The 17,777-nt window shown below is 37.8% G+C and overlaps 1 protein-coding gene across 2 annotated transcripts in view; it reads right to left on the bottom strand.

Moving 5' to 3' along the window:
• Positions 1–3,273: 3,273 nt before the first annotated feature.
• LOC114138574 (fibrillin-3) overlaps positions 3,274–17,777 on the bottom strand; it is a 28,966-nt gene continuing 14,462 nt past the window's right edge. For both annotated transcript variants that reach the window (XM_028007935.1, XM_028007936.1), the window contains 15 exons: positions 17,517–17,734; positions 16,782–16,857; positions 16,399–16,689; positions 14,775–15,011; positions 14,539–14,688; positions 14,193–14,371; positions 12,597–12,789; positions 12,388–12,507; positions 11,298–11,402; positions 10,215–10,235; positions 10,064–10,125; positions 9,791–9,974; positions 8,883–9,011; positions 8,001–8,139; positions 3,274–3,950 (listed from right to left, as the gene is read on the bottom strand). In XM_028007935.1, the coding sequence (XP_027863736.1) occupies positions 3,809–3,950; positions 8,001–8,139; positions 8,883–9,011; positions 9,791–9,974; positions 10,064–10,125; positions 10,215–10,235; positions 11,298–11,402; positions 12,388–12,507; positions 12,597–12,789; positions 14,193–14,371; positions 14,539–14,688; positions 14,775–15,011; positions 16,399–16,689; positions 16,782–16,857; positions 17,517–17,734 (2,246 nt within the window). In that variant the 3' untranslated portion in view covers positions 3,274–3,808. The remainder of the gene's footprint in view (positions 3,951–8,000; positions 8,140–8,882; positions 9,012–9,790; positions 9,975–10,063; positions 10,126–10,214; positions 10,236–11,297; positions 11,403–12,387; positions 12,508–12,596; positions 12,790–14,192; positions 14,372–14,538; positions 14,689–14,774; positions 15,012–16,398; positions 16,690–16,781; positions 16,858–17,516; positions 17,735–17,777) is intronic.

The following is a 17,777-nucleotide window of genomic DNA, read 5'->3' as shown; positions in this document are numbered from 1 at the left end:
TCCAAAATTAAGAAAAGATTAATGGCTTTAAATCAGATAAGAGGATTTTCGTCTGCTGCAGTTCCCAGCCCCTTTCAATCATGTTATGACGAAATGGATACACTGCTGAGCATTCCTGTCTAACAAATGTGTTTCTGTTTGCTGGGTCTGCCAGAAAGTCATCAAGTGTTGCTAAACCTGCATGTGTCTCTATTGTTTCTGTCTGAAAAAACAAACAAGAGTCCCTGCTGTTGCTTTGTTTTCCCTCTTTTCACCTCTCCCTCCCTCTCTCTCTCCAACTATCCAACACTGTCCTTCTTGCCTGCTCTCCCTTCCCCTCATTGGCTTCCCTCCAGCTTGTCTGCTGCAGTCAGAGAGGAGCAGGAGTTCAAACACTGCAGCCTTCAGCTGCTTCTAGGAAGCTTCCAGAAATCTGATGGTGATTTCATCCTCGCCGAACACCAAAGGACTCACAGGTGTCACCAGAAACTTTCTCGTTTACACAAACACTCCTTAAAGTCACAGTATGTAACTTTTACAAAAATGTATTTGTAGAGATTGTCATTATGTCGAATGAGACATTTAATCTGTGGAAAAAATCGAGCTCCCAGTGCTACCTAGAAACAACCAATCAGAGCGAGGAGGCGGGTCTTAATGCCGTCAATCATGTCTGTTCCTGCATGACAACACATGATCTCTCTGTTATGATACAGCTTCACTCTGTCAACAGAGCCTGTCCTGAATGCTAAGGCTAGTTAGCATGTCCACCACTGGCAGCAGATGTTTAGCTTGAAAGCATGCTGCTAAATGTGCTAATGGTGGAGAAACAACTCACCTCACTACAAAAACACAAAATCTCAAGAATTTTTGGTCCAGTTTCTAGTGCAAATATCTTAGTACACTTGAAAAAAGACAAAACTAACTTACAAGTAACTTTTAGCAAGATAAAGGAGCTTGTTTTAAGTCAATCATTTCTAAATATTGATGAAAAATTATTAGTTCAATTGGCAAATTATTTCACTTATAACATGAATGAATGTGGTGTTACAAGTGAAATAAACTCCCAAATGGAACTAGTACTTTTTCATTAATATTAAGGAATTATTGACTTAAAACAAGCTTCAATATCTTGCTGAAAAGTTACTTGTAAGTTAGTTTTGTCTTTTTTCAAGTGTACTAAGATATTTGTACTAGAAACTAGATCGTAATTTCTAGATAAGATTTTGTGTTTTTGCAGTGCATTACAGAAAGAACATTTATCTCCTGTCATCGGTGGCCATGCTAACTAGCTTTAGCATTCAGGACAAGAAGCTGTATCGTAATGGATCATGCACACACAGGCATGATTGACAGCGCCAAGACCCTCCTTCTGGCTCCGATGGGTTGTTTCTAGTTAGCACTGGGAGAAGGCAGAGAAGCTCGATTTTTTCCAGATTATCTGTTTGTTGTTTCTCCACCATTAGCACATCTCACGAGGTTGATTGACAGCGCTAAGACCCTCCTCCTGACTCTGATTGGTTGTTTTTAGGTTGAGAGCTGTACTTTTTTCAGATGTCAATAGTAGCACAAATTAACTGTCTATCTGTCATGACATGGTGACAATTGTAACAATTTTCTAAAAAAAATATTTTTTTTGTATAAAAGCTACATGCTGTGGCTTTAACTACAGCGACAGAAATAGAGGAAAGGTCATGCTACTTGTGTGCAAAATGCACAATTTAGTAAGCAACAGTAAAGAAAAGATAGATCCAGCTCTCCAGTCCTTGACCTCAGCCGGAGCGTCTGTCTCTGCAGAGGCAGGGACCTGCAGGGCCGCCGCGCTCCCCGCGCCCCTCTCGGATGATCTCATTCTGCAGGGGTCAGCAGGCTCGCCGCATGCTGTGGCCACTTCAGATCAAGGCTGCAGAGAGAGCAGGTGCCTCGTTAGATGTGTGCGCTTGCTCGTGGGGCCGGAGGCTGCGAGACTGCTGCGTCCCTGCTGAAACTCCACTCATAAACAAGTCTAATTGATCTTCCTCAAGAGAGCTACAGAGCGACTCAACGGTGACACCTGCTGACCAGACAAGGAACTGCAGGGAGCTGGAGAAAACCTGCAAAGAGTGGTGTTGAGGATTTTTTAAAAATCCATTTATGGCAACTAGTAATACGTTCTCAGTCCAAACAAAATCTGTACATCGCAAGCAGTTTATCATTTGCAGCTATTGTCACAAATAAGTCCTTCCGAACATTTTAAATCGAATATTCTGATCAAGCTAGTATACTAGCTGACATAGTCCTGTAGTCAAGTAAAGTTTATTTGTAGAGCGTATTTAAGCAACAAGGCAGTTCAAAGTTGCTTTACACCATAAAAACAATACAGCACATGAAACAAGCAACATTATGTTTCGTCAAATGCAAAAATGTTGATCGATTTTCCAGTTATTATTAAAGTCAGTTCTAAACAACTAGGATTTTAGGATTAGATTGATCTTTTTGGCCAGAAATACTCTATACCAGGGATCTTCAACTCCAGTTCTTACTTACGTTAAAGTACAGTGGAGTATCTGTGATGCTGTGGAACTGCTTATTTTCCTAAGGTATGTCATGATGAATTGTTTTTGTAATTACCAAGATGTTTTCAATATAAAAACAACCAGGAAAAGATGAAAATGGGTTTTTCATGGGTCTTTCAGCCAAAATGTCCAAGACATCAAATCCACACTGAAACAATTTATTACCTGAGACAAAATCAACATTCTTCCATGACAATCTAAAGTCTGAAACCTAGCAAAACAAAAACAAAACAAAAAAGTGGCGTCAACTGAAGAGGAGATGTACAAACTGTTGATGCCAGATAATCGATTGGATTTTTATTACATTTTTAGATTATACTGCTGCAATAAAAGACACATTTATTTTAAGACTTTTATATATTTTTACAAGGAGGATATCAATAATTATGAAGGTCACTGTGGTGGTATGCATAATTCATGCATAAACTAAGAATACCTTCACATTTGTGTGCAAATTTTGCATAAAATAAATAAGCTAGTTTTATGTTCAATAGGCCTCAAAACATCTTGGATTTAAATAGTTTTTCAGATTTATCACTTTTATATTTAATGTGAACAAACTTATTTACGTTTGCCTTGATGATTTGAAGATTATTAATTAAGGCTGAAAGGATAAATATTTAGCGTAAGCTCTTTGCTGCTCATCAGCTTCCAGGAAGAAACTTTTCTCCTAGCATTAATTTTCAGCATTAATTCAACGCTGTATCAGCAGTTTGTTCTTGAAATGATTTCCACAGTTACATTTTCTTGAATGGAAATTTTTTTATTAATATTTTACAAGATATTTACATGGTTTTTTACTTGCAGTGCAGCTTCCAGCTGACACTCTGATTTAGAAAATGAACTAGGATGCAAATTAGCTACAAACAATAACTCAAGAGTTTGAAACTCAACGTTGTATGAACGGTTTACAGAAAACGGTAGCACCTTTTTATGGACTGGTGTATTGGAATAATGATCCCAGTAGATTAAAATCATATATCCTATGTGAATCTGACACGTGATACTCTGACAAATGCTACTGCTGGCTAGCCACTAACTGGAAGATAAAGAGCACTGCAGTGTTTTACTTTTAATCAACACTTCTTGCCAAGACATCGGCGGCTTCTGCTGGGTCAGACAAATTGAAAACCGTTGATCAGAAAATGAAAATAATTCAGCTTTGCAGATTTAACTGGATGTTCAAGTAAATATAAATAACATTCACCCCCAGCGTTATTATCTGGTACTATGTCAGAGAAAGTGCTTGTGTTGCCGTTATTAAGCCGTGGGTGTCGCTATCTTGGCCGCTGCCGGGGCATGACGTTGTCTAAGACCCGAGGGCTGCAGTGGCTCATGTACTGCAGGGCCGGGTCGGCGTAGTTGAAGGGTGGGGGGTTGTACTGCTGCTGGATGTAGTCTGGCATCAGGTGGGGGAGACTGCAAGAGAAGAGGAACCAGGAGTAAACGTTACCGCCTGCAGTGGATCTCAAAAAAAAAATTTATAAACCTTTTCCACCTTTATTGTGGCACATATTCTGGTCAATTTAGCTAAATTACAAACGGTGAAAGATGTAAAAAACAAGACAAAAAAAAACACAACACTATAATAATCTAGTTTAGTAAGTGTAAATATATGTGGAAAATAATGTTTGAAGCATCTTTTTATTCAATTTTAGCTTAAAAGCAGCAGTAACTTTTGTAAAAAAAATTTTTTTGTTGAAACTGTCACTATGTTATCACAGTTTGCAGCTCTTCTGTCTTCGCCCAGTGCTACCTAGAAACAGAGTCAAGAGGCGAGTCTTAGCGCTGTCAATCACCCCTGATTGTGGCACTGCTCATCCCCTCTCCTTCTACCCCTCCTGCTTTCTGCTAAGCTACAGCTAGTTCACCACAACATACTCTTCCACATATGCTAAAGCTAGTTAGCATGACCACAGATGACAGTGGATAAAGACAAGCCTGGATGTCAACTGGTTTTACCGTATTTCCTGGACTAGAAGTCGCATAAGTAAAAAAAAACCATCATAAAGAGGACAAAAACATATATAATTTGATCTGGACTGGAAGTCACAGTATAAGCCAAGCTACAGAAAGACTAACATTTTATTCAGTGCTGTGTGCATTTTTTTGTACCCTTCTTCTGACTGATACTATTGAACAGTTTCTGTGTTCAGCTGAAGGATCAAAGAGTCTAAATGACAGGAAAATCCTAAAAGTAGCGCCATCATTTATTTCTGGTGATTCAGATGAACTAAAACTGATGTTGGGTGGGAACTCAAGAAGAATGAAACCTGGAACTGAACCAAAATTATCTTTTTATAAGCATTGCCTTAAGTTTATGCATGTTTTTTTTGTTTTGTTTTGTCTTAGATTTTTATCCTGAACTCATTGTGATGAGTTGGTTGAATTGTGCAGGGGAAAATAATAATTTTAAAATCATTTATCATGGTGTAATGTCCTTTAAATCACATAAACACAGAATGTTATACACCTTTCTCTGAGCCACTGTAGCAGTGTTGCGTTCAGGAATAATTTAAGGGAACAATATCTGCAATTTGGGCTAAAAAGGTTTTGTTTGTATTGTGGTCGACTGTCTGCTCCTTTGAATAATAAGTCTTACATTTCCATGTGGTTTGAATGTCCTGGTTGTGTTTGTTGCTGTTTCTCATACAACACATAATATTATTATGATGGTTTATGGAAATGTTCGGATGAGCAACAGTGACTCATGCATATTCATGCCTCTTCTAGCCTAGATACCCAGAGAGTTGAAAGATACTGAGATCTGGGGCTAAAGCTGATTAAAAACATGGAGCTCACGTCTGAATGCTTCTTATTTGCAGTTAAAACGCATTATTACCACTACTCTCTGTGTAAATATGTGCAGAATGTCCCTCTGGATAACGAGGCGGAGTCAGACCGCTGCTTAATCATCCCACGATAAACTAAAAACAAAGACAACACAACTTGTGAAATGATTGTGTTGCAGAGGCATCATCAGATTTTTGCTGTTTAGTCGCAGCTTTCTCAGAAAATGTGAGTGAACCCTAGTTTTTTTTTTGTTTTTCTTTTTTTAAAGTAAAACGGAATGAATGTTTCTGTGGGTTTTATTTTTCTGCCTGCTAATCTAAGGTGATCCGACAACGCTGCCGCAGACGGTATTGTGGGACTCAGAGTGTGTTTGAGTGAAAGCGGAAAAAGGAGGCCAGTCATCAGGGGGATTAGGCATCTCTGCGGCCCTCTAGCACCTGGTCCAGATGCCATACATCTGCACACGTACAGCAGCACACTTTGCTGCTAAGGACATGTTACAAAATACAATGTCATGTGCATCTGGAAAAAATACAAGAGGCTTTGCATTAAATGCATTAAATCCCTTCAGTTTAAAAACCTGGTTTTTAAATTGAAGAAGGTAAAATACTCATAATAATCACAACCTCTGCTCATTAACAGACAATTTGTGTTCAATTATACGTAACAGTTTACTTATACATTAAGATTTCGATTAAAACCTACAATAACTTAAGATAGGCATGTATAAACAAAATAAGACAACAAATTATGATAAGATTAATGTAGATAAGATTAAACTAAAGCAACGTGAGATAACAAGCTATGCTGATAAGTAACACCAACAATTAGAGGTTATTGCAAACTAACATTAAGCTTTGTTTAAATTAGTTTAGCCAATATAGGCCAAAGTAAACCAAACAAACCAAATGAAAGAAAAGCTAACCTGAAATAAACTCTATAAGAAAAACATGAGAGGTTTGGGTAATTTAAGTCCAGATAAAAATAATTAAGCTAAGTTTTTCTTAGGAAAAGGATAATAAAACAAGTTTACTATAAACTAAGTTACGACATGCTAGTTTAGTTAGTTAGGCAATAAAATATTCTCAAAATTGATCTAAATTATTGGCTAAGCTAAGCTAAATTAAGCTAAGATAAAATAAGTGCAGTTTAATTAAACGAACTGTGAAATAAATAACTTATAACCAAAGAAAATCAATGAAATACGCTAATAAGGTATATTTTCTCCAGGCTACTGTCACAAACTACACTTAGCTACTTAGCTAAACTTAAAATCAATACAAATAATCAGGCTAACATGTAATAGAAAATCCAGCTAAGATAAAATAAATAACAGCTTTAACTAAAAACCAAAGTTACTAAATGAAAGAACAGACTCAAATAAAATCAGATAAGAAAGTAAGAAGTCAAAGTAAGCTACACCATGCTAAGCTAAAGCTAAGCTAAACATTCCAACTAAGCTAAAATAGGTACATTATTCTGCTTTTGCTATTTTTATAAGTACATATAATTGTGGTTTTATTTTATTCAGCTTGGAAGAAAACAGTTTCCGTCCGTCCATCCATCCATCCATCCATCCATCCATCCATCCATCCATCCATCCATCCATCCATCCATCCATCCATCCATCCATCCATCCATCCATCCATCCATCCATCCATCCGTCCCTCCATCTGTCCGTCTGTCCATCCATCCATCCATCCATCCATCCATGATCCTTTTTATTGCTCTGTTTTACCAAGCAATGCCTCCTCAAATAATCTTGTGTGGTATAAAAGTAAAGTTTCATAACTCGCACAAAGGCTGTTAGTAGGAAGTGTTTAGTTTAATATAGTACTAGAGTGGGCAGTTTGTCCTCCGACTGAGAAATTAAACGGGAGGAGGCTGGAGCTGCAGCAGCAGACGGGATTTACAGCCTCCTAGTTTCTGGGAAGAAGAACCGTTTCTAGCCAGGCCAATTTCACTACTGTACCTTAAAATACAGTAGTGAATTTGTGTGTCTTTATGGCAGTTTATTCTCTAACGCTCTGCATGAACCTCATCTCCCCCCGCCCCGAGGATCTGCTGACCCACCCAAAAACCGGGCTTCATATCCCAGTTGCTTGACATTCAGAGCTCCGTTACTGCCAGCTTTCTAGGCCAATCAGGCTGCAGGATGTTTGCCGGTATGCAGGTTTGGAAGCGACTCAGCTAAACACAAACTGAACCGCCTGCAGTCTGATGTGCTGCTCTTATTGTCTGCATAGTGAGAACAATTAGGGATTGTTCCAGATTGGGATTCCCATAAACTGGAGTCAAACTTACCTTTTTTTTTTTACCTGCATGATCATTAAAATTCACAAGACAATAAGGGCCACTGAGAAAAAAATGTCAGAATTCTGACTTTTATTTTCAGGATTTTTACTTCTTTCCTAATAATTGTGACTTTTTTCTCTGAATTCTCACTTATTTTCTCAGAATTCAAATTTTTTTTCAGAATTTTGACTTTTTTTTTTTTCTAGAACTCTTAACTTTTAATCTCAGAATATTAAAGTCAAAATTCAGAAATTATTTTTTCCAGTGGCCCTAATCCTCTTCTATGTTAAAAGCGCCTCAGCAACCATTTTTTTCGGTCGGCTTTGAATGCTGTGTCCTAATTAAAAACTGTAACATCTGCAACCTGCCAGTGCTACTCACTCTCCAGTAACAGTCTTCTTGCAGCAGCAGAGGCAGAGCAGAACGGCCAGAAGCAGCAGCAGGAGCAGAGGAATCCCGATGCCCAGAACCAAACCCAGAATGAGGTCCATATTTGATTCAGACTTCGTTGATGGCTCGTCTGGTTGAGAGAGAAAAAGAAAAGTGTTGTTACATGGTAAAACCATACAGTTAATATGTTAATGAATGCGGAGAAATGCAGCTTAATAAATCATAACAGCACTGAAGATTCAAACTCTTATTATAATCATATTATATAGAATCCTTACTTTGATAATTTTGCAGCTGACAAAATTCAGTTTCTTGGAAAATTTGATAAGCCAATAAAAGTAGACCAATGAACCTAACATGATTTAATAGAAACTAAAGTTGTCTGGTCTCCCTCTGAATTCTCCAATAAAAAAAGGTTTTTAATATACAAATGTTGACATATAAAAAATGTCACCCTAATGCTTGGTCAGGGCTCCTTTTGCATGAATCATTGCATAAATTTTTATTATTTTTTTTAAGCGGATAAGCTAATGTGTATTTTCCAGGCACATAGTGCCATTTTATAGCACAATAAGGGAACTATGTCTAATTTAGATGTTATAAAAATTGCTGCATATATCAAACATGACTTAAAAAAGACTTTTCAATTTGACGCCTTGAAATTGGGCCTCTGTCTCTTTAAGAAGCTCCTACTCTTTCCGATACGCAGCCTTCATACCGTCATCACAACAATGCTCCTCCATTATTCTGCTTACCAGGATAATGTGAGTTGAATTACTGAAATAAACAAACTTTTTAGTGATATTTTCACTGAGATGTCGTCGGGTTTTGCTTTGCTTTTTCATTTCTGTGTATGTTTTCCAGTAAACTCACGAGTTTTACAGGACTGGCTTCCATCCACAACAGTTGTGCCATTGCAGACACACAGGTAGCCTCCGTAGGTGTTGGTGCACACAGCAGGTGAGACACACCCCGTCTCGTTGGCCTTGCACTCATCTAAATCTGTTTACAGAATCAAAGTGAAGCAGCAAATCAAAATCTTATCAGGTATTTTTGGCCTATTTTCTAGTGCAACTACCTCAGTACAGTTGAAATAAGATAAAACTAAGATATTTCACTATAAACTAGACCAAAAATACTTGATAATGTTTTGTGTTTTTGCAGTGAAACTTTATGGTTTGTTTTTTTTGACGTGTGCAGAGGTGGGCAGAAAACCCCAAAATTATTCTCAAGTAAGAGCATCAGTACTTCACCATATTTCTACTCAAGTAAAAATAAAAAGTATGAGCTAAAAAGTCTAATCAAATACTGAGTAACTGATCAAATTATCAATCATTTAATATTTAAAAAGTACTTAAGCATAAAATATAAGGTTAAGAGGAAATTTTTGTATTTTAAAGACCAAATTGACAAAAATTATTAAAAATAACAAAATCGGGCAAAATAAATATTTTCTAAATCAATTTCTTTCAATAAAAAAGCTGCTAAAACTTTAACAAAAACCGCAGGTGTGTGTCTGTCTGGTGGATGTTTGGTTAAAACATGTTTGTTTTTCATTTAGTGGGTAGAAAATCCATAAATTTTACTCAAGTAAGAGTAGAAATACTTCATAATAAAATTACTCAAGTAAAAGTAAAATGTACAGAGTAGTAAAACTACTCCTAAAAATATATATATTTTTAAAAGTTACTCTAACAAATGTAATTGAATAAATGTAAGTAGCTACTAACGAGCTCTGCTCTATTGTTTACTATGTTTTGAGCTACACAGAAGTATTTTACCATCAATTTCCACGGAGTTGATGCCGTAGTATCCGCTGATTCTGGTCAGGTAGTCCTGGATGTACCAGTGGGGCGTGTCGCTGGACACATTCAGCCGGTACTCTTCCATGCCAGGGTTGGATGCATCTTTCAAACTGATGTTGTAGTACTTGTTTGCGAAACCTTTGGTCAGAATGTCATCCAGCTGAGGAAAACATTAAACCATCACTTTGCCATCAAGCAGAAATTATCAATGCAATGGGGGAAATCAGAGCGCGCTGCCTAACCACACACCTGTTCGCGTCCCGTCGTTCTCTCATTTGTCCAGTTCACGGACAGATTGAACATGTTGTACCCTGAACAGATACAAATTTAGAGAAATTTACAAACATCTCTGTAAGACAGATGGAGCTACAGTAGTGAAACTGCTGGTAGGAGCCCAAACCTGGAGGATTCATAGAGTTACCTGCATAAAAAACAAAACAAAACAAAAATCAAAGACGGTTCCGATTGTGAGCTATTTTCTTTGAATTGTAATAAACTACTGATTAAATATTTATTTCATTCTGGAGTTTAAAATGTTCTTGTCATATATTGACAAACAAAATTTGAATGAAAATGAGTAGTTTGAAAACAAAAATCTTATATAATCTAAAAACCCAAATTTCAAAAGTTTCAAATTTTTCTCAAAAGTCAATTCCTTTTACCAGAAGCTACTAAACATCAATCAATCATCCATATAGATATATTGTTAAACACAAAACAGGCAATGTGCACATATAAATATATTATCTTTGTATGATGCAGCACTTTACTGAATCGATATGCTTCACTATTCCTTGATTTTCTTAAAAGTAAAAATTGCTCTCTTTGGTTTCTTTAGACAGATTGTGTCATGAATTGTGAGTTTGTGGATGGACCAAAATGCAGAAAATACCTGGGACCATGTTGAACGTTTTAATGGAAAAACCAACAAAAACCTCAGGGAACACAGGGAGCCAGAGCAGAACAAAAACAGGAACAAAAGCAAGCCGGGAAATAACAGGATTCAACTGGATTTAGCAGGAGGAAATGAGAATGAGTTGGATATGTAATGAAAAGGTTGATTACTGAACATATTAGATTAGATTAAGAAAGGGTTGCAGGCTGAGGAGAGAGAAAGTGGCACAAGGGGCAAGGAAATGAATCTAACACTAAAGAATAACTAGATATAAGAAATATAACTAACCTAGAGTAACAAGGAAGAGACAGAAAATAAACATGGACAGACTAAGGAGGACTGAACTGAAGTAAAACAGAAACAAGACTGATCTCATTAAAAGAAAGAGACTAAATAAACAGAATAAACAAACCTGAAAAAACAACTCAAAACCAAACAGATTGTTCCATAAACAGAAATACAACGTTCAATAGGTTCAGGTCTGATTTTTGGGTCTTTTAAAAATCTCTGATCCTCTCAAAGTATCAATGCTGTCTATTCAGTAAATCCTCTTTGCTGGTAATTTACCGTTAATATCAGTGTACGTACCACATCCGTCTTCATATCTGCATTTGCAGCCGAAAGATCCGTGCTTGTTCAGACACTCATGCGTGGCATTGTTACAGGCCATGAGCTCCGCACATTCATCCACATCTGCAACACAAAGACCAACAATGACTCAAACAAGTCACCCATTACATGGCAAGACTTTTATCATCCACTTTTTGGTACAAAGAGAGAAAAACAGAGATAAACGATAAATCATGCCAATGGAAATTATTGACTTTGTTTTAATTTATCATGCAATTAATTGATTTATTGATTACTGTGACAGGCCTAATTACAACTGCAAATGTTTGAGTATTAGAGGGATTTTTGTGATAAATCAACTCAAATAGAAGAAAACACAATACATGAGAGTCAGTTTCTTTCACTTTGATCAACCTAAATATAAAAACAAATCACCTTCAGAAGTTGATTAATTAATAAATAGAGTCCAGCCGTGTGTGATTTAATTTCAGAATAAATGCAGGTGTTCTGTGGAGGAGAAATTCTTTCTAAGAAGGATTTTTCATTAATCAACTCTAATTATGCTCTCCATGGGACTGTTATACAACAACAGCGTGTCTTCAGTCAGAGGCTTCTTCAAATTCACTGCAATCCAGACTGCTATAGCAGAACCTCCCCACCTACACTGCAAAAACACAAAATCTTACCAAGTATTTTAGTTCAGTTTCTATGAAAATGTCTTAGTTCACTGGAAATAAGACAAAACTAACTTGCAAATAACTTTTCAGCAAAGATATAAGATGGAAAAATGTTAAAAGTAAAATAATCTGCCAATAGCTTTTCATCAATATTTAGGAATTATTGACTTAAAACAAACTCCAATTTAAGTTAGCTGTAAGTTAGCTTTGTCTTTATTTCAAGTGTAATAATATATTAGCATAGAAAATAAACTAAAAACAGTTGGTAAGATTTTGTGTTTTGCAGTGTTCAGCCTGTGGAAACCGCATGAGAAATTACCAAAAAAGACTGCAACTGTTATTCCACTTCCAAATCAGACCACAAAGAAAGCTTAGCAGTTGTAAAGCGATGGAGTAAACTGAGTATAAAAACTTGGGTCGACATTAAGCACCTGTGCAGTTGTATCCGTCTCCACTGAAGCCAGGTTTGCATGTGCAGGAGTAGCTGAGCTTGGCGGATAGGCACTCTGCATCCTTGTGGCACGGGAAGGTGAAAGGAGGGCTGCACAAGTCTGGGGAGGAACACCAGGAAACAAGGGTAAGGACAGGAATTGGGTCTCAGGTTGTGAGATTTAAAAACGATATATCATGTAATACAGACCATACTCAAAGCATTTGTATCCCTGTTTGCCGTTAGAGACGGTGTTGCCAGGACAGTCTCCACAGCTGAACTGGTCAGGGCCGGACTTTGGGTCGCACTGCACCCCTCTGAAACACGGTTTGCCCCGACATGTGTTTGTTGTGTTTCCACAGAACATCCCGCTGTATCCCTTCGGGCACAAGCACCCAACTACCTGTAAATTAAATAAAGATGAAAAAGGAAAAGATTTAGGTAGGATAAATTTTAAAAACAGACACTTTTTACACCACTGGATGGTTTTTCTCAAATTAAGAAACTGTGACAATTCTAAGCTTAAATTGTTTCTAGTGTCATTCTCAACAAAGACAAAATGATATAGTGTCCAATTGGAAAAATAATGGACACACTTGATGTTATTTGATGTGTTTTGTCATTGCTACAATGTTAAATTCCTTCACAGACTAAAATATCCCAAGATTCAGCCATGATGTAGGTTATCTGATGAGGGTTGTAGATGAAGAATGTTTTAGTGAAAAAATGATTATCAGAGCTTAGAAAAACTAAAGGAGAACACAGGGAGCCAGAGCAGAGCAAAAACACCAGGGGACGAGGGAAATAAATCTAAAACTAAAGAATGAGTGGACATAAGCAGCATAGTTAAACTAAAGCATAACTAGACACAAGAAATAAACAAACTAGAGACACAAACTAAGGTCTGAAATGAAGTAAAACAGAAACATGGCGGATCTAAAGAAACACAGAATAATAAACAAACCACCAAACAACAGATTGATTGCAGGCTGACTGGGTTATTTTTGCTTTCACTAAAGAAAAAAATGTTAGAAGCTTACACTGGTTGTGTTTTTGGGTTTATGTCATCTTCATAAACATTTTTGAATATACTTTTTGCCTAATTTAATTTAAACAAATAATTGAATAAATTAAAAAGGATTAAGTAAGTAAAACAAAAAACTCAGCAAGATTTCAGGCTCCATGTTAACTAGAGCTTGTGTTTGGTTGCTAGGCGACAGGACATATGCTGAAGGACTCCAACGGAATTGGGACACGCCCACTGTGCTTCAGCTCCTCCAGGCCACAAAAAAGGCGGGAATCACCATGGCAACAGTAGATTTTTATCCTTCTGATGAGTGTTTAATATTCAGGGTTATCACTGAGCCATTTTTAGGATTACAATGACATACAAAAACAAAAAATAAGTATTTGTATTACCACATAAGTAAATTAGCTGATGGTACAATTTTGCTTACAGAGTCTTCATAATTAATTTAGTTTATTTTGGATATTTAAATGTCTTCCAGAACGATCTTTGAGAATATGCCATTACTTTTATGTCGCTTCTAAAATGTCAAAACAACAATATTATCGTTTATCGCAAAAACGTCTGGTGCAATTTATCATCCTGCAAAATTTGTGATCGTCAATGATGCAAAAACAAATCAGATTTCACAAAAAAATTGGAATTGAGCATTAAAACGTAGCCATAGCTGCAAACGGTCAGCAACTCCACTACCTCCGCTTTCAAAATTTAATTTACACTTTTGCTTTTGTCTTTTGAAGAAAAGGAAAAATAACAGCTTAAATCCAGGAATGCAGTACCTGAAACTTTCCCTGCAGGTGATTCTCAGCCACGCTGTCATACAGGCAGGTTCCTCCGTTAAGACAGTTGCAGACGCGCAGGACAGGGGTGAACAAGGAGCTCGTCTGCCCGTCACTGACCTTGACAGCCAGCTGGTAAGGCTTAGTGCTGCGCGGTGTCCATGTCAGGTAGCCGTTCACTGGAAGGGAAGAAGAAAGTCACGCACCTACCAATTACGCATCGCAGTTGTCATAGCAGGAAGAGGCTCTCTGTCTGTGTGACTCAACTGTGGCTTCGCCGTCCAGCTAACAAATGTCAACAGTGATGGATGGAGGCAGAGTGTGTGTGTGTGTGTGTGTGTCTCACCCCTGCCAACATGAGCCTCTGAGCTGGCGAATAGCAATGTGTAGGTGATGGGGTCACCGTTTGGGTCCTGAGCGACAATTTGAACGTTGACCTGAGAGTTGACCTTTGTGTGTATCACAGCGGGCTCTGTCACTACAGGCGGCATGTTGCCTGCCGGATCACAAACATGTCGCACAGCATTAGGCTCAGGCAGAAACAGAAGCACTTCAAGTTCTGGAAATGCTAGATAAATGTACCGAAGAGGAGAGCCAGGCTCCTGAACTGAGTCTGGGCCTCCAGAGTCTTCTGGCCCAGGTAGGCGATGCCGGACGCCACGCTGTCCTGAACGCACTCAACGCTGTTTTTGCAATTTCTCATCTGCGTTTCCAGCTCAGCAGGACTGAGGCGTTCCAGCAGCGGCGCGGTGGAGTTCAAAGCCAGGGGGACGTTTTGAGACGAAGAGACCAGCAGGTTCTCAGGTTTCGGGACCGCCCCTGGAAAACGGGTGAGATGTGAGCAGCAGGGGCGTCACTAGGGTTTAAGGACAGGGGGGGCTCAGCCCCAGCAAACGTAGCTGGTGAGCAACAAAAACCATTTTTAAAACACTGTTCGGGGTAAAACAAACATCCTCTACTACAAAATGTGACTGTAAACAGTTAATCACCACAATAAAATGGTTTTCCAGATTGCTGAACAACATTTGTGTAAACTTTCATGCTTGCATCACCTTCTAAGCAATTATGCACATATTTTACACACAAAAATCCCAAACTATGATTCTATAAAGGAAAGGGAAACAGAAAAATGTATGATCCTATTTGAGTAAATAAATTATACTTTATATGATTATTTATTTGAATTCATACTCTGGTTGCATTGAAGTTCAGGAGAATATCTCGTGCCTATTGAAGTTAACCTTTGGTTAAAAATATTAAAAAATAAGAAAAAGAAAAACACCAAGTTATTTACAATAAAATAGAATAGAATATACTTTATTGATCCCCAAGGGGAAATTGCTTATTTGTTGAAAGCTACTCCATCTTAGGTAATAAATACAAAGTTTATAAAATACATATATACTTAAGAGTGATAAGTTCAAAATGACTAGAAATAAACAAATAAATAAATACATTTAGAGGAGTGTGATAATATATTAGAGACACTTCAGCGCCTGGAATTAGGTGAATCGTTCTGGATGGAAAGTCCAAAGCGCCGCCAGTCGCTCAGTCAGCTCGCAGCTGTCAGCAACTGTCTTTCTTTATTTAACAGCTTTTCAAACAAAAAAATTTGACATTGACCAAAATCAGAATCAGCAGGTCAGGTACTGCAAAAACACAAAATCTTACCAAGTAGTTTTGGTCTAGATTCTGCAAATATCCTAGTATACTTGAAATAAAACAAAACTAACTTACAACTAACTTTTCAGAACGACATAGGGACTTGTTGTAAGTCAATAATTTCTTAATATTGATGAAAAAGTGATGGTTCTTAAAGTAAATCAGTTAACTTATGACATGGGAAAAATGTCTTGTTACAAGTTAAATAATCTGCCAGAAGAACTAGAACTTTTTCATCAATATTAAGGAATTATTTACTTAAAACAAGCTCCAATATCTTGCTAAAAAATAACTTACAAGTAAGTTTTGTCTTATTTCAAGTTTGCCAAGATATTTGCACCAGAAACCAAAAATACTTGATAAGATTACATTTTTTTGCAGTGTGGCTTTTTACAGATCAGTAATCAGGGATCTGCCAGAAAACTGCAATCAGACCCTAAAATGTCTTTTCTGAAGTTCAGACTGGAAATTAACTTCAGATAAGTTTGGGTTGAGGTTGGACTGGGAAGACTTTGTCAGAAAACTGAGTCCATGTTTTACTTACAGGACATGTAAAACAGCTTCAGCTGCTCCTCCTGGGGGGGGTTGAGATCCTGGGAGGGGACGACCTTCCCGTTGGACATGAGGAAGTCATCGGAGTGGTTGGTGCTCCAGAGCCCCATCAGACCCACGGTGCGTCTGTAGAAGTTCTCCGGGACTTCCACCATGGCCGCCAGCTGACGGTAGCCTTCGCTTCGCCAGACGACCACTCTGAGACCGCTGGCATAGACCGCTGCACAGCGATTCACCGAGCGACAGTGCACCGCAAAGCTCTGCTTGTTCTCGTACACAACACCTGGAAGGACAGGTAGAGGCACAAGATGTTCTTCTTAAGATCTGTAAATTATATTTTAGTCATGCACATCGAAAGTGTGTGATGCATTTTACCGATTCTGACAGAGAATTCAGCATCATCCACAAAAATCTGCAGTCCGCTCTCTTTGTCAGAGCATCTCCACTCAATCTGATAACAGATAAAGATTAAAACTAGTTAAAGGTGCAGGTACAAGTTTGTTTTGCTTTACTAAAACTAGCATAAAGGTAAAAAATGCTGGAATACTGTATTTCCTTTTGTAACTCTCGATACTGACCTCATAATCTACCTCACACTGCAAAAACATCTTAAATCGTACACTGTATTTTTGTCCAGTTCCTACTGTAAATATCTTGGCACACTTGAAATAAGACAAAACTAACTTAAAAGTAACATTTCAGCAAGAAACAGGAGGTTGTTTTAAGTAAAATATTCTTTAATGCTGATGAAAACTGGCAGATGTTTTCACTTATAACATAAGAAAACATGACGAAAGTAAAAAATCTGCCAGTAGAACCAGCACTTTGTCAGGTTTAAAGGTATAAATTCAGTGAAAGTTGGTGGCTGAACAAAACTGTCACATTTAATTAGTCAAAATTATGTGAAAATCGTGTATTGTTTTTATTTCACCTTTCAATTATGCACTACTTTGTTTTGGTCTATCACATAACATCCCAATGAAACACATAAAACTTTGCCTGTGCTCCAATAGGTTTGAATAATCTGATTTAATCTGAGTTAAAAGGATTATTCTCAGAGGTCAACATGACTTTTCCGAACGGTGAGCGTTGCCGTCGTTGCATCCTGACCTTGCCGATGCCTTGGTGGAAGGCAGCCATGCGCACCACCACTGGGACATCAATGATCTCTCTTGCGACTGTCTGCAGCTTTTCAATCTGTCCTTGTAGGGTGAAGATATTAGAGCCGCTTGCGGATGAGAGACGTAATATCACAAACTCCCCCAGGGCCCTAAACGAGTACTCTGTCCCATCGAAGGTGATGAAATGCAGACTGCCGTACACCAACGCTGTAGGGAAATATTGTTTTTCACTTTTAAAGTAAGACTAAAA

The sequence above is a fragment of the Xiphophorus couchianus genome, chromosome 22 (genome assembly GCF_001444195.1).
Source record: "Xiphophorus couchianus chromosome 22, X_couchianus-1.0, whole genome shotgun sequence".
Lineage (NCBI taxonomy): Eukaryota > Metazoa > Chordata > Actinopteri > Cyprinodontiformes > Poeciliidae > Xiphophorus > Xiphophorus couchianus.
Note: the sequence above shows the minus strand (reverse complement) of the source record. Positions and strands in the feature narration are given on the sequence as shown.